The sequence below is a fragment of the Apodemus sylvaticus genome, chromosome 14, assembly GCF_947179515.1.
Source record: "Apodemus sylvaticus chromosome 14, mApoSyl1.1, whole genome shotgun sequence".
In the NCBI taxonomy this organism is placed as follows: Eukaryota; Metazoa; Chordata; class Mammalia; order Rodentia; family Muridae; genus Apodemus; species Apodemus sylvaticus.
Window position 1 is genome coordinate 30,146,639 of NC_067485.1, and position 17,151 is coordinate 30,163,789.

A 17,151-nucleotide genomic window follows, 5' to 3' on the forward strand; every position below is an offset into this window, starting at 1 on the left:
ACTAACTCCCATCCCCTACTCTGAATAAACTCTATTCTATACCATATCTGTGTGTGTGGTCCCTCAGGGGTGGAAGTGCCCAGGCAAGGGCCCGCCTGGACACTTTCCCCCACACCGCCTAGCCACACTCATATACTCCCTATACTCCCCCCTTTTAAGCCCTTTCATCTTGGTGCCGAAAGTCCTTTCAGTAACACAATGGACTAAGGCAGATACTGTTTCTTTGGTAGTTTCAGTAGAATAATGGAGGTAGAACCCGGAAGTCAGAGGCTTGGTGAGAAGAGGGAGAGAATAAAAAGTGACCAGAGGGCATGAGTTGAGAGAAGGTTTTTTAAAATGTTGAAGAGACTCAACTTGAACTGTGTCAATAGTGACAGGAAACAGCTGTGAGGGAGCCGGAGCTTGAAGCCACGGAAGGAAGAACGGATAAGAGACACAGTGAAGCCCTTGAGAAAGTGACAGGAAACAAGACAAACGTCTGGTTTGGTCAGGAGAAGGAGGAGGAAGAGGAAGAGGAGGAAGAGAAGGACGAAGAGGATAACTTTTTCATTTCAAGAATAAGAAGGAGGAAAGGAAACTCGGTAAAATTGCAGACAGGTACACAGATTTGGGACAGAGAGATGGGTGGGGAGAACTTGAATCCCTAACTAATGGCATCTCTTGTCCTTTCAAATGTGAAGATCAGCTGGGCGGTGGTGGCGCACGCATTTAATCCCAGCACTCGGAAGGCAGAGGCAGGCGGATTTCTAAGCTGGAGGCCAGCCTGGTCTACAAAGTGAGTTCCAGGACAGCCAGGGCTACACAGAGAAACCCTGTCTCGGGGGAGGGGGGAGGGAAGAAAAAAGAAAGAAATGTGAAGATTGTGTGTCAAGTTCAGACATCTGGAGACAAGGAGGGCACTTAGACGGATCTGTAGTTGAAATCAGTGGTTCTTAAACATGTGGCAATGTCAAGACAAAGATAGGCAAAGTCTGGGGGTGGAAAACTTTCTTTCCTTTCTCTGTAAGTCTTGAAGATACACCGGAACACTTCTAGGGAACACAAAGTGTTTCTATCTTGCGTGACACTCTTGAGGGTATCTGCCCATCGTTACTGACACTGGCTATCAATGTGGCTGTCCTGCAGGAAGTCCTGTGGTTTGACTGGGGCTGGGGCTGGGGATCTGTGGGGAATTCAGGGGCGATTTTCTTTGCACAAGACCTACTCATTGCTCTCCCTGTATGCACTGTCACAACTGTCTGTGTGGCTTGTCTGTGAAAAGGCAGATCCTCCTTTCTGCCAGCAAGGCATTCCACGGGTGGGGGTGGGGTGGGGGGGTGAGGGGTGGGGGGGTGGGGGGTGGGGAGGGTGGGGGGGTGGAGAATGACCCTTTAGCCCTTTTGACCCAGCAGGGAGCAGGAGAGAGGCTGGCTAACACCCCAGTGCCATTTGTCAGTTACTAGTAGCAGCCAGAGGAGGGGAAAGGCTGACTCTGGGGGGAGTGAGGAGATGCCAGCATGGGAACTTAGGAGCAAATGGGGTGTGGAGGCAGGAAGGGGCACATGCTAGAATATCAGAGCTGAACGGCAGAAGTACATGGAAAGTCCTAGAAACTGTTCTGCCCCCTCCACCAGCTGTCAAGAAAGGGGAGGAGAAATCCTCTGGGATGGGGAGGAGGGTGGGAGCCGTTAGGAAGCTATTTAAGAGCCAACTTTCTGGTCACTTTGCCTGAGTCCTTTTGAGGAAGTACCCAGAGGCACACAGAGAGACTACCACAGAACACCCTCTCAGAAGCACAAGCAGGTAAGAGACCCTCGAAGCAGCACTAAGCAGCCCTGCTCCAAGCTGTAGCTGTCCTCTGAACTTATATTCTGTGTCTCTATAGTGTTGGGGAGGGGTCAGAGGTGGTCCCTCTCCAGTTCCAGCCTTTCACCTCTTTAAAAGGGACCTTCTTCCTCCTATGGGGCTGCAAACCCCTTCAGCTCCTTGGGTCTTTTCTCTAACTCCTCCATTGGGGACCCCATGCTCAGTCCAAAGCTTGGCTGAGAGCATCCACCTCTGTATTTGTCAGGCACTGGCAGAGCCTCTCAGAGGACAGCCATGTTAGGGTCCTATCAGCAAGCACTTGTTGGCATCCACAATAAAGTCTGGGTTTGGTAACTGTATATGTGATGGATCTCCATGTGGGGCAGTCTCTGGATCGCCTTTCCTTTAGTCTCTGCTCCACACTTTGTCTCTGTATCTCCTCCCATGGATATTTTGTTCCCCCTTCTAAGAAGGACCACAGTATCCCCACTTTGATCTTCCTTCTTCTTGAGTTTCATGTGATCTGTGAATTATATCTTGGGTATTCTGAGCTTCCAGCTCCCAGGGACTAAATCACCAACCAAAGAGGGACCCATGGCTCCAACCAAATATGCAGCAGAGGATGGCCTTGTCGGACATCAATGAGAGGCCATTGGTCCTATGAAGACTCAGTGCCCCAGTATAGGGGAATGGGAGGACAGGGAACTGGGAGTGGGTGGGTTGGTGAGCAGGAGAAGCAGGGATGAGATAGGGGTTTTTGCAGGGGAAATGAGGAAAGGGAATAACATTTGAAATGTAAATAAAGAAAATATCTAATGAGAGAGAGAGAGAGAGAGAGAGAGAGAGAGAGAGAGAGAGAGAGAGAGAGAGAGACCTTCTTTGAGCTCTCCCATGCTACCCTGAGAGCACAGCTAGCCTGGTGTAAAAGACTCTTCAATGGGAACAGGAATGAGATTGTTCCTCCAGGGCAGGTCCCATTTCCTAAGGGAAGCCAGCTGTGGAACTGGGACTAAGGTTAGAAGAGGGGGTAAGGCCACCTGGGAATGCCTGCCTTCCATCCCAGCACAGGGGCTGGACTCAAGTTCTTCTCCCTTCTCTAAATGTATCAGGGGACTACCCCCACCTGCTCACCCAGTGGCCTGGACTTCCTTTCTTGACCAGCACCTGGAATGTTCTCTGTTCTACTTGCTCTCTACTAGAAGGCTGTCTGGCTGCCTAGCGCTGTTCCCCACCCCCTGCTGCTAGCCTCTAAATGATCACTCAGAAAGTCTTTGCTATCTGACATCAGGGGGGTGAGTTTTCTAGTCTTCTCTGTCACCAAATCTTTTTTATTTAAACTCTTCTCCTTCCTTAGCTCACCAGAGATTATCTGTAAATCCCCAAAGGCATGTCTAGATATCCATTGTTGTCTCATTCTTCCAAGAACTCCTCCAAAGACCAAACACCTCACCTAATGAACCTGTGCTCAGCCTTGCTTCCAGGGCTCCTCTCATTTCTAGAACAGTCTAATCAAGTTGATCCCGTAATAGCAATGCTTCATCTGACAAGGGTGTGCCTGGGTTTTGTAAACAGCCAGGTTGCCAGGAGTCACTGCATGGTGAGCCAGGTGAAGAGACAAAGTCCCCCTTCATTTTGGCCAGTTGGTCAACAAGTCCTTATTGGGCCCTGAAGGTAAGGTGTGTAGTATTTAGTCTGGCTGGTCGCCTGCACAAACTCCAAGAGAAGAGGAAGCAGGCCAGACCCAGTTAGAGCACAGCCTCATTACAATTTCAATTGGACATAACCATGGCCTTCATTCCACATACCCTAGCAGATTCATGTGTGCCTCTTGTCAGGCTCACTTCTAACCCCACTATACTGTAAGCTCTCAGGAAAGAGATGCTGTTTTCACATCTGAGGAACCAACCTATGTCCAAAGTTCACATCCCAGCTCATAAGAAGCCCTCAGTAAATAGCGTCCAAAATTAAATGACTGGTGTAGACAGCTTTAAGGGACCATCCTAATCTGCACAGGTTTTTATGAGTCTAATCCTCACAGTGACTTAGGTTTGGTGAGTCTCCCCGAGATGAGTAGTTGCATGTACCTACAAAAAATACAGGCTTTGGGGTGCTAAGGAAAGAAAAATTATGCTATCTGAAATGTTTAAAGACATTTTTTTTTCTTCAAGCAAACACTCTCTTGCTTTCTATACATTTTGACAAATGGGGACTCTCCCTGAGATCCTCAGGGGACATACTCCATTCCTAGGCTAATCCTCACTGCCACCTCCCAGTTATCATTTGTGAGAGGGTTACAATGTATTGTCTGGGAGCTGCCGTGCACAGTTTGCATCTCTGCCTCTATTTTAGAATCCTGGCCATAAGTGGTACCCATTTCACGCTCCTGTCCCATGAACTCTCTCTCCCTTCCCAAGGATCCAGTAAAGCTGAGGATGTCAGATACTCCAGCAAGCACCTTTGGAGGGAGACGAGCAGTTCCACCAAACAACTCCAATGCGGCAGAAGTGGACCTCCCGACTGAGGAGCTGCAGGGCCTGGTGCCCAGGGGCTTCAACCTGAAAGGTAGGAGGAGCACACTCCTGTGTCTAGTAGAGCCAGGCCCCCTTTCCCATGAGGACTCTGTGTCAGGACCCTCCTTCACAAAGATTTACAAAAATATGTCCCCTCATCGTCTCTGGTGCCTATCCTCAGTCTCTGGTGCCCACCCAAGAATGGCTCCAAAATTCAAGCTGTAGAAATACCAGAGAACTTGAAAAGACAGTCCTAGTTTGGGTATTTACTGATCCTGTCACACAGGGAGGGTACTTCCTCTTTCTATTTCTCAGCCCTTCCTTTTACACAACATGCTGCTGGGTTCACCAAGGGGCTCTTTCACCCCTGATGTTCTTTCTTTACTTTGGAGAACGTTCTCTTGCTGGAAGATTCCACTTCTATAATATTGTCACTGCATCTGACTGTCTGGCTTGAACTCCTTCCTTCTCCCTCCTCCATCCATGGCTCTGAATCTCAGAGCTGGTGAGAGGTGCCAGACTCTGACAGTAACAGAGATGGAAGCCCTCAATGTCTCCTCTGTCTCCTGAGCAACTGGGAGAGAAGGCAAGGGAAGATGTTCCCTCTGCCTCCTCCTGAGGGACCCACTCTGGGTGCAATGGCCACCAGATGACCTGGTTTTGGCCTTGTCAGCTATGACAGGGTCCAGGTGCCAGCATTGGCTTGGTGATACAGAAGCCATTCCCTTGGGGAATGAGCAGGGACATTCAGACTCTTGTCCCTGAATAGCATCTAACTGGCAGTACACTGTGGAATATCATTTATGCACCAAAACCCAGTTTTACTCCTGAGGGCTCTCAGTGCTGTATTTCATGGGAGATAAACATCTACTCGCTGAGGTAGGTACAGACAGTCACTCAGTGGCTCTTAGTGTTCAAGTACTGACTCTCTCAACTAAGTGTTACATTCTAAACCCTGACATTAAAGCCACAGAACCATTGCCTCGGTTTTCTTTGTCAGGTTAGGAAATAAAAGCAATGAGTGATATTCTTTACTTTTTGCTGCCAAAGACTAGAAGTTTTTTTTTTTTTTAAGAATGCAAATAATATTGGAAAGCCTGCAGACATCAAACTATCCCATGGGTCACCTTAGGGTATTCAGTTTTCTTGGTAAAATTCCCCTCTGGCAGAGAAGACACTGCACTCGGGGAGAGAGTGCATTGGCTCTGAAAGAAGGCAGCCATAGGAAAAGAAGGAGGAGGGGGTTCAAGCACCCCCACCAGGATCCATGAGGAGACACCTGAACCTCTGTACGTGTGATAAAGGGCACAAAGAATTACTGGTCTTGGAGGCAGAAAACTCAGTTTCCCATCTCAGAAAAAGTCATCTAAGTCTTCAAGCCTTACTCATCAACAAAGTAGGGGCAATTGTTCAGGGTGTTCCTAAGAACTGGGTAAATATTGCCTGTGACAGCATCTGACCCATGCCACATGACCGGTCCAGTGATGGTCTGTTAGCTGGAATGTGCAGATGATCCTTCTTCACCAGGACATCACTGGTGGAGCGCCTAAGGAAATCATAAATCTGAGCCAAATGTTGCCAATAATACATAACAGTCACCAGAGCACTTAAAGAGGTCAGTTGTTTTTTTCCCCCTGATACCAGAGATAACTGGTCTTCTGCAAATCTTCCTTTGGAAGCAGAGATGGGGGAATACGTCACCTATTTTGAAAAGGCAACCTTTATTTACTCCAAAGTAAATGACATGAGAGTTGTGCCCAAGCAGCCCTCACACAGGAAAGTGCAGTAACTGCAACATGACCTGAATGGATGTAAACAGTAACTCACAAACTGAATGACTCACCACGCCAAATCACTATAACTCATTAATAACACATTTCAGTATGTGTTTGTTCAGTGTTTTTTTTTCACTGTGTGCTATAAGCATGTGATCTTTGATCCAAGAATCATAGTTAGGGAGTCTCAACTGAGCTGGACAGGAAAAAAACAGAACAAAGAAAAAAAAATCAGCAGACATACTGTCTGAAGCAGCCTATTATTCTGCAGACTTCAAATTTCTGTTTATTTGTCTAAAGAGCCCAGAATGGGTTTGGCACTAAATATATTAAGCCTCCCCACTCTCAGTCCCAGAAGTCACCTTTATAAAGGGACTAATGAACGTCAGGGAAGGCAGGCTGTGGCATTGGTTCAAGCAATCTTGCATTTCACCCAGTGGCCACTAGTGGACCCGGTAGCACTTTCATCTCCATTTAGTATGGCTCTGACTCCAGGATCCCAGAGCCTTATGCCCAATTGCCCAATTCTCCATCCCCATTGCCTTCAGTGGTAGCTTTTTCATTTTGAAAACTCCCCATGTAAAACGAACTGAGCAAATCTGAAAAACGAGGAGAGAGAGAGAGAGAGAGAGAGAGAGAGAGAGAGAGAGAGAGAGAGAGAGAGAGAGAGACCACATCAGCCCTTTCATTTTAATTAGGTTCATCACCATGAATACTGACTGCTACTGGGAAGTATTCATGAATTTCCAGAATATATCCACATGTCCAGGATGTGGCTGATGTGGATAATAGTCTTTCACTACAACTGGGCATACTTGCTTAAGAATCCTTTTATTTGAGTGAAGCACGCCATATTCCCAAGCATTTGAAAGGCTGAAACAGAGAATCACTTCAAGACTAGCCAGGGCAACACAGCAAGGGCCCTTCTCAAAGTATTATTTTTGTATTGTTAAAAACAAAACACATTGAACTATATAAACTCACAAAACATCTCCAAATGCATACTATAGTATTTAAGAAAATCAGAACTATCTGACATTATAATGGGACCTTAGAGATAGGACCAAGTCGTAAATATGCCTGGTGTCATCATACACTTTTAGAGATCCTTAGTGTCCTCCCATGTGCCCATAATTGGAAAATTATCACGAGTACCTGCTCATATTATTTAAGTTGATATTGATATGTGTGTGTGTGCGTGTGCGTGTGCGTGTGCGTGTGTGTGTGTGTGTGTGTGTGTGTGTGTGTGTTAGGCCAGAGATTAATGTTGGCTATTGGCTATCTCCTTGATTACTTACTTTCCACCATATATGTATTGGGGATCAGTCTCTCACTTAAACCTAGCTCATGAGTTTGGCTACTCTAGCAAGCCAGCTTGCTGTAGAGATCTCCTGCCTCCACCTCTGAATTAATGACTAGAATTTAAACTCCGGTCCTCATTCTTACGTGGCAAGTGCTTTTACCAGATGGGCCATCTTCCTAGCCCTATATTGGCATCATTTCTAAATGAAGTGTCCTACAGATTCAGTTGGTATTTCTGCAAAATCTCTCCATAGCCTTCCAGGTCTCAAGTTGTGTGTGGCTGGAAATGTAATGCTGCATAATAGCACTTCATTCTCTTGGGCTGTGGGACTCTGTCACAGAGTGGTCATTTATAGCAGTGACTGGAATATGTACATGATGGGACTATTGTGTTGGAGTCAAATGAGGAAGCAAGGATGTCCCGATGAACATTCAAATGGAGGCCATCCCAGGAGATTTTAGGATCATGGAGTCTAGGTGTTTTTCTGAAAATTTCTTCCCTCCTACCATTCTTTGTCAGAATTAAACCAATCTCTTAATCAGTTATTATTCAACTTCTCCTTGGTGCCAAGAAGACACTCTGAATTTAGGGTTACTGAAAGAATGAGAAAAGGGTTCAAAACATGGCAGAGAAATGAACTTGTTTTGTGAAGTTCATCACTCATTCAGTTCAAAAAACCATATTTGTTATCATTTACGTGTCAGGGTTCTATTTGAGGACAGAAAGAGAAAGTCAGTCTCTCAGCTCAAGTGGCTTTCATTTTAAAAACAAGCACCCACCCCCACCCAAAAATAACCAAACAAAAACTTACCAAAGGTCACTGCAATTCCGTCTAATAAATACTGTAATTGAAAATTAGAGAAACTAAAGTAAAATGATGGAGACACAGGTTTTGTGGTAGAGTCGGGAAGAGGATGGAGAAGGCTTCTAGATAATAAAGACATCTCAGCGGTGTCTTGTTTCAGACATGCCCTGCTGAGCCTGGCAGTAAAGACTGAATCCTAGCACTCGGGAGATGGCAGCAGAAAGATAAGCAATTCACCATCATCCTCTGCTTCATGCTGAGTTCAAGGCCAGTCTGGGGGAATAGGAGACTCTTTCTCTCAATAAAATAAAAATAATGAAAAAAAGCAAGGACCAAGCCAAGTGTGGTAGTGCAAGCTTGTACTCTGTACATGGGAGGCTGGGATCATGATTTACTGATCAGTCTGTACTACATACAGATGATGTAGACACCCATCAAATGAAGAAACAGCGGGGGGGGGGGGCTAGAGAGATGACTTCCTGGGTAAGAGAAGCTTGATGAACAGTTATGGGTACCACAACCTAGTGCCCATGGAGAATTTGGAATTCTACATACTCTCGTAATTCCATATCGTAAGGTGAGAAGAGACAAGAGGATTGCTGAGTTTGTCTGTTTCCAACCTTACTGAGAAAACTTGAACCCGGGGTTCAGTGAGAGGCGCTGCCTTAAAACACATGCACAGGAATACATACCACTTCCCCCTCCCACACCCCACACCCCCACACCACCTGGAAGGGAAAAGAATAAATACATCTCTTTTAAAAGATGAAGGAAGAAAGGATGAAGCGTACATGGAAGATCATTTTCAAAAGTGGTGAGACTTGGCTGAAGGACAAAGAAAAGATAAGTGTTAAAAACTCGGCAGGGGTCACCCTACAATAAGCATTGAAGACCCTACTTTCCTTCCATCCCACAGAACAGAGGAGACTTGCTGTGGACTCTCAATAGCAGGATTATGTTTTATAAGAGTAATTCTCATAGTGAAGAGAAAATTGAGAGGAGATATTTCAGGCCAGAGAAGAGGCAGAGCAGAAGGCGTTCAGCCCTGGAGAAGGTGTGAGTCTCATCTAAGATTTCTGAAGCATTTAAGGCTATAGGACATTTTAGTAGCCACAGTTTAAATAATAGCTGAAGAAAAATGTCTTTAATTGTTCTAATTATACTTTCTCCTCTGAGTCGCCAAAAGATGTATGAGGAAAAGCCTTCCTGTGGCTCTCTCCACGATAAACAGACCCACTTCCTCATGCACAGCGTTAATGCCTACAGCTTAGTAATACTGTTACCAAAGATTGCAGGGAGAGCTCAGCTCACCAGGGAATTCCTAGAATATGAACCTAAACATTTAACTTATTCCAAGATCCCATCTGTGACAGGTATAATCATTCTCAGAAGAATATTTTTGCAACCTAGGGAGAAGATAATTCACTTTTTTTCATATTAGGGAGAGAGTAGGAGGACAGGGAAGCGGCTGACTTGAGGAGCAACACTCTTTCTCTAACAGCCCATTTTCCGATGTGTTTGGAATTAGACTAAATTGTGTTAGGTAGACTTCTTGAAAGCTGTCACTTTGAAAGGGCAAGCTGCCAAGTTCCTAGCCATAATAAAACTTTAAAAAAGAAGACGTGGCTTCCCAGTGAGCTGTTCCATTTTGCTAGGAGCTGGGCTTGGGCAGGGAGATGTGAATTCATTTGCTGCTTGTGGTGAATGAGGCCGAAATGCTAAGAAGGCTCTTTCTATCTATGTTATGTCTTGTTAGGCCAAGGAGCAAAGTACAATCCACCCACCCACTTAACAGATGCTTTCTGAATACCATACACTTGGGGAGGGGTATAAACAGGCAAAGGGGAACTAGAAGGCCTCATTATTTTTATACCTATGTCCATGTTTCATGGTAACCAACTGTGCTCCTTGTGATAAGGATTCTGCTTCTGTCTTGCTTTGCCTGTGACTATCCGTGATCAACAAGAGAAATGTTATCCATTTGGTGACCTTGGAGAACTCACCTCCTTCCCCTGAACACTGACTTTCAGAGCTGTGATTTGGACGTAGTTTGTCCATGAAGGTTCATACGCTAAAACTTGGTCTCTGTGTGGTGAACAGAGAGGCAGGGCCTCCTGGAAGATCCTAATGTCCCTGTGTGGGGAGGTGGGGGGGGGGTAGGGTGGTGGTGGGGGTTACCCTTGGAAGAGATTAAAGTCTTCCTTGTGTGACCCTGAGCTAGTTCTCATCAGAGTGGGTTTTGATAAAAGAAAGAACCTCGCCATGAGATCTCTTTCTGTTTTGTCAAGCTTCTGCCTTTATGGTGCCATATGCCACACCAGAGACAGAATATGTGGCTTAAACTGTTAGCATCCAATCACCTTGTTTACTCCTCTCTCTTCTCTTTTCTCTCTTTTCTCTTCCCCTCTGCTTCCCTCCTCTCCCCTCTGTCTACTTCCCTCTTCTTCCCCCCTCTGATCTCTCCTTCCCCTCCTCCCCTTCTCCTTCCCCTCTTCCTATTCTCCTTTCTTCTCCTCCCTTTCCTCCCCCTCCTCCCTTTCCTCCTACTCCACGCTCTCTTTCCCCTCCTCCCCCTTCTCTCTTGCCTCTTCTCCTCCTTTCCTCTTCTCTCCCCTTCTCTCCCCTCCCCTCTCCTCCCCTCCCCTCTCCTCTCCTCTCCTCCCCTCTCCTTCTCTCTCTCCCTCTCCTCCCTCCCCTTTCTTCTCTTCTTTCCTTCCCCCTCCTCTTTTTCCTCCATTCTTTCTTCCCCTTCTCTCTTCTCATCTCCTTCTCTTTCTTCATTAAAAACCCAGCCTCAGACATTTCTTACAGTAATGAGAAACAGATTAAAACACCTAGTGAATCCACTGAACCATTAGAAGGTTGCTTTGAAGAGACACGACCATGGCTGTCATTTTCTATTTCCAGAGAATAAGCCACCTGGTTTTATCTTTCCGTGCCCCTTACACATTTGACTGCCGTTTTGAACATGATTGCTTTAAACCTTCTACCTATCAGAGTGACTTTTAATCTTCCATACCCTCAGCCAAGTTTCACTTTTATGTCTTTTTTCCCCCAAGTCTCATTTTTTTAAATGAAATGTTTTTCTTCATTTAGATAGTTTGAGGAAGGAATCTGAAAAGATTAGATTTTTATTTTACTTCGCCCTGGTTTTTCCTCACTTAGAATGCAACATTTTCCTATGAGTGTTCTACTTCCTTTCCAAAGACACTGATTTATTAGGGTGATATTGTAATAAAATAAATAAATAAATAAAAGCAATTTTAAAACATGATTTTTTAAAATTCAGGCTTAAAATTAAATATTTTTAAGAAGTACTCAGAAACAGTACAATAGGTCAAATATTTGTTTGTGTATATACATACATTTGTGTACTTTGTGTCATATACATACATATAATCATTTCCTTATTATTATTTAGATTAAGTGGGTGCTATGGCTCCTAGGCCCTATCTATTATGTTCAAAGCAAATTGTATATGTTTATTTTTACTAAGAAAAAAATCTACAAACCATAAGGTAGGTGTGTGTGTATGTGTTTGTATGTGTGTGTTTGTCTTTCAGTCTGTTCATCTCTTTGTCTCTCTGTCTCTTTGTCTCTCTCTGTTTTAGGCTTCTTACACTTACTATTTCATTAGCACCTTTACTTACCCTTCATTCCAAACCTGTTGGCTTATTCCAATGTGAAACAAAAGTTCTTACATGGAGGTGTTGGACCCTGTAATCTCCAGTCTTCTTCCCCAACAATACGTGTAACCCTTAAAATTACTTGTCTTGAGCATAAACTGCCTGATACATGCTATTGAAAGAACTGATATGTTTTCTTCTAGGGTTAATAAAACAATTCATTTTAAAGTGAAAAAAATCAAGACCCATTTAAATGTTTAGTGTGTTATGGGACTCATTTACATGGAAAATGGCAGGCCTGCTGGGACATTCTCCCATACTTCCGCAGGCATAAGTGATAAGGTGTCCAAGGAACTGCCTTCTCCTCAAGGGGTTTCCAGTCAGTCCTATGTAAAGGCAAAGGTAAAATAAAGTTCTTTTTCTTTTTCTTTTTCTTTCTTTTTTTTTTTTTCTCGATAGGGTTCTCTGTGTAGCCCTGGCTGTCCTGGAACTCACTCTGTAGACCAGGCTAGCCTCGAACTCAGAAATACACCTGGCTCTGCCTCCCAAGTGCTGGGATTAAAGGTTTGTTCCACCACCACCGCTCGGCTTAAAATAAAGTTCTTAATGGTGGTCTACACCATCTTATTATGTGTCATTCTAACTCTGGAGTAGGGAAGGACTTTTCTACCTGTAGAATCAGAACAAGAAAAGCAAAGGTGTCTGAGAGCATGAAGGATGTGCCAGGCCATGCCCAGGATCAGGGCATGCTCCTTGATGTGTCCTTCTAGATGGGATCTCAGGAACTGTTCTTCCTGGTGTCGGGGATGCCCTCTCAGACATTGATTTCTGAAGCTTAGAAGCCAGGGACTGCCCAGATGTTAGGAGCCACTGTTACTGCTATTGACTTCTGAGTGATTTTCATGTGCCAGACCCCCAGATATGCTACTCCTTCCATATTCTCCCTCATTCTATCTACACTTTATAGAGGAGGAAACTGAGGCCCATGGAATTTATGTACTTGTTCAAGGTCATAAAGACAATGTGTGGAAAACATAAAAGATCTCTAGAGTTTGGTTCCAAATCCTCTGTTCTTACTTAACATGCTATTAAAAGTAAGAAAACAGTAGCTTAAGAATATTTAGTAATTTCTTTTAAAGATTTTCTTTTGAATTTTATATATGTATGTCTCTCTGTGTACATGTGAGTTCACTGTCTGTGGAGGCCAGAAGAAGTCATAACAGCCCCTGAAGCTGGAAGTAAAGGTGGCCATGAGCAACCCAGTGTGGTACATAAAGCTGAATTTGGGTCCTCTGCAAGACAGGACATACTTTTAACTAGTGAGCTATATCCTCAGAACCTTCCATGGCTGCTGGCCTTACATAATTACAGAGTAGTGAGGCACTTTTATAATATTATGCAAAGTATTAGTATCTAAAAAAATATTTTGCCATGGCCACTTCAGAGCAGAGACTACTGCCCACTAGGAGTTTTGCCATGCACACTACCAGTGCGCCAGCATATAATCTGGACTGCCTTTGGTAAGGGCAGGTTATTCCAAACCACCAAGCTTTCCATCTTCCAGCACCAGCCAGTATCTCTCAGAACTAGCACAAGGGTCAGCTGACCTTACTCAGACTCCATAGATGTTCACCCGGTTTTTCAGGCTGGGGTGTGAGGTAGAAAGTTGGATGAATCTCCCTTTCTAGGGTAAGGCATAGACATTTGGATAAATCTTCATGTCTAGATTTATTTTTCTGCATAGATAAAGCTGTTTAAAAAAATCAAGTCATTTGAATTAATAAACATTCTTTTGGACAGTCAATCATAAGGAAAGAAAGGTAGTAATCATGGAGGCAAGTATAGGGAGTACAATGAGACCTATATAATCATTCCCTGCAGCACAAATCTATTTTCCCCCATACTTGAGATTTTTCTTTAATTTGTTTTTAGCACACAACGTTGGCACTTTGAACTAAGGGCAATCTGTCTACAATCCTGTTCCAGGAGTGGCAGGTGATTGGCTCTAGCAGAAACTGATGCAGAGACATGAATCTTAAATATTTTTAGAGGTCAGGAAGCTGGGGTTGGGGAGGTTGGGAGGACAAGAGCAGATGTTTCACAGACTCTGGTCAGTCAACACAGACAGAGGAGGGAGGTCTAGAGGGAGCAGCTGACCCTCAGCACCAATCATAACCCAGAATGAGCAACGGCTTTCTTATTGGCCCTCGAAACTGATACCATCCCAACCCTATTCCATTTTTGTCCCCAGAAGAGGTTTAACTTGTGTGTATGGAATTAATCATCTTGCCAGTTCACCATCTTGGATTCCACTGGATCCTCAGCACAAAATCTAAACCCCTGAATGTGGTCAACAAGACCTGAAGGAGCTTGGGCCTTGAACTTTCATGGGATCCTCGACCCACTTCAGCGAGTCTATTGTCTTCTGGCTTCTTATGTGATCACTCACACTCTTGTTCGAACAACCCTCCTCTCTATGCACTTGTTCGCAGTTGTCACTGTCAGCATAAACTATCAACTTGACACAGCCTAGAATCACCTAAAAATGGCGTCTCAACTGAGTATTTATCTTTGCCAGATTGATCTTCAGGTATGTCTTTAAGGATGGTCTTGATTGTCTTGACTGAGAGAGTGAGACCCAGATCATTGTAGGAGTGCCATTTCCTAGGCAAGAAGTCCTTGGCTATATAAGAGAGCTAGCTACACATGAGTTTGTGAGCAGGCTCCATGTTCTGTGCTTCAAGTTCCTACCCTGACTTCCTTCAGTGATGGAATGTGACCTAGAGGTGTAAGCCAAATAAACCCCTTTTCTCCCCTAGGTTGCTTTTACTCAAAGTCTTTTATCACAACAACAGAAACGGAAGTAGAACCTTATCTTTCTTCTGGGAAGGGGTTCTCCCACACCCCTTCCCAGAACCCTACATTTCTCTTATTATTTATGCCCCTTTTGGTATTTACTGTTGTGTCTACTTAGCTTTCAATCATGAGGCAATTGTCTAATGAATACTTGTATTACTGCCTTGGGTGACAACACAAAATTATGTACTCTAGAAATCAGGGTATAGTAAATAGTACATGTACTGAATGCAAACTTAAGGTCCAAAGTCATTGTGAGAACATAGAAAATGAACCAACTCTACAAATGAATGTATTATGAATTCATGCAAGACCTTATAAATGGAGCCACAAAGAAGAAAAAGCAGTTGTATAAGTAAATATAGCCAAATAACTACACGGGTGAGAGACCCGTGGGCATCTGGGTGGAACTGCAATCCCTTATTGATAGAAATGACATCAGAAAGTGTTTTAAGGGTTTTGCTTCAGCAGATGCTTAATGTAAATCTATAGTCAACTACTAGTGCCCAATGATGCCTGACCTAAAGAAACCAAAATATGCCTTTTTTTAAAAATTTTTATAAAATGTAGTGCTCTCATTGTAGGTTATTGGAAAAACTACAGCCAGAATAATGTATATTAGTCAAGGGAAAACTCTTCCTGGGAGAAACTGACAAAATTAAATCTATTATGAAACAGGATTTATATTTATAATATTTTGGGAATAACTCCTTAAAGATGAGGTTAAATGTTGAGATGCTTTCACTCAGGGGTTCTCTCAGAGTGGTCTCTAAACTTGAGAGTAGAAGAGGGACAGAGACTTGCTCTGGATCTGTGTGGAAGTCCAAACCAGTATTCACAGTCAGAAGCTAAGGACCATCCTCAGTTAGGACAGGGACTGTGAAGAAGGGGCATTCAAGAGTGGCAAAAAGAACACTCAAGGCCAAATCATGGGCACAGCTGACAGAGTGTGTTCTGCTCAAGACTGCTTTGGAGATCTCCAGAAAACTCATCCAGAAATCTCAGCTCTCACAGGCCGAAGCTCTGTCTTTTACTTACATTCAGTCATTTACTCCAAATTTCTTTTTGATTATCCCACAAATCAGCATTCCATGATCCCAGCCCCCTGATTCTTAGAAATAGACCATAAGCATAATTTTTTAATTATTGCAAATGAATTCAGAGATATGTCTGCCTTTTAAAGCACAGGCAATAAGTTTATCTGAATGGTAAACTGTCCTGAAATTCCAACCACACCTGGGCCTAGACCTAAACTCACTCTGTCCCAGGCATGGAACATGTACACACACACACACACACACACACACACACACAAACACACACACATACACACACACACACACACACACACACACACACACACACACCAAGATGCAAAACCCTCTCCAAAATGACTTTATAAATCAACTCTTCTGCTCCATTTTCTTAGCATAGCATCATCTAAAGACACAAATCTCAGAATGGTGTCATCAGTTCTCTGTTCATGTACAGCAGTGGAAGGAAAGCCCTCAATATCACACATTCACTGAATCTCAAAGGGAAAGGCACCTTCTGGTCCATTTTGGTAGACCTTCTAGATATGATTGAGCCATCTCCATGCATGGCTATCTGAGTGAACAGGGCACCCTTCACATCACAGAATATACAGTCCACTCTTATACAACTCTACCATTCTCAAGATGGTCTAGTATATGCTTCCTGTGGATTTCCTGACTGCCAAGTCCTAAATGGTCCTGGAAGGAATGCTGTGACATGGTTCCCACCCCTGGAACAGACCCAGCAGGGTGTGGGCCTCCAAATACATATAAAATTTTACTTCATGTTCCTCCTTCTGGAAATATTTTCCCTGCCAATGTTGGGAAATATTCTTCCTGCCAAGGTTATTGGGGAATGTCCTCTCTTCCAAGGTTAATGACTCCATGACAATCAGAGACAGCACAAATCTGGGAGGCAAGGGTGTGTCTATGTCTTTAGCAAACATGGTAAATGCTGTGACCTTCAGGACATCCTTTAAGGCTGTGAGAAAGAACTCTGAAAACATAAGTTCAAAATTATATAATTGCTCAACTATGCAAAATATAAGAATGCAGTATGAAGCTGGGCAGTGGTGGTGTACACCTTTAATCCCAGCACTTGGGAGGCAGAGGCAGGCAGATTTCTGAATTCGAGGCCAACCTGATCTACAGAGCGAGTTCCAGGACAGCCAAGGCTACACAGAGAAACCCTGTCTCAAAACAAACAAACAAACAAACAAACAAACAAAAAAGGATGCAGTATGAATTGTATAGGGAGCTTCACAGACCTAAAACAACAAATGCCGCTGCATCATGAGTCAGATTGTCAGAAAGATACTATGGAAGAAGATAAAGAGATTTAGGGAGTGCTGATCTTAACAATTCCACCCAACTAAGTTTATTTTTTGTGTTTACAAATGCACAGAGACAAACAGAGACAGAGAGAGGTTTGTGTATCTGTGTGCTCATCTATGTGC

The 17,151-nt window shown here is 44.0% G+C and overlaps 1 protein-coding gene across 1 annotated transcript in view; it reads left to right on the plus strand.

Annotated features, from left to right (window-relative positions):
• Positions 1-1,419: 1,419 nt before the first annotated feature.
• F13a1 (coagulation factor XIII A chain) overlaps positions 1,420-17,151 on the plus strand; it is a 182,620-nt gene continuing 166,888 nt past the window's right edge. The window contains exons 1-2 of the mRNA XM_052156693.1: positions 1,420-1,782; positions 4,200-4,347. Coding sequence (XP_052012653.1) covers positions 4,218-4,347 — 130 coding nt within the window. The 5' untranslated portion in view covers positions 1,420-1,782; positions 4,200-4,217. The remainder of the gene's footprint in view (positions 1,783-4,199; positions 4,348-17,151) is intronic.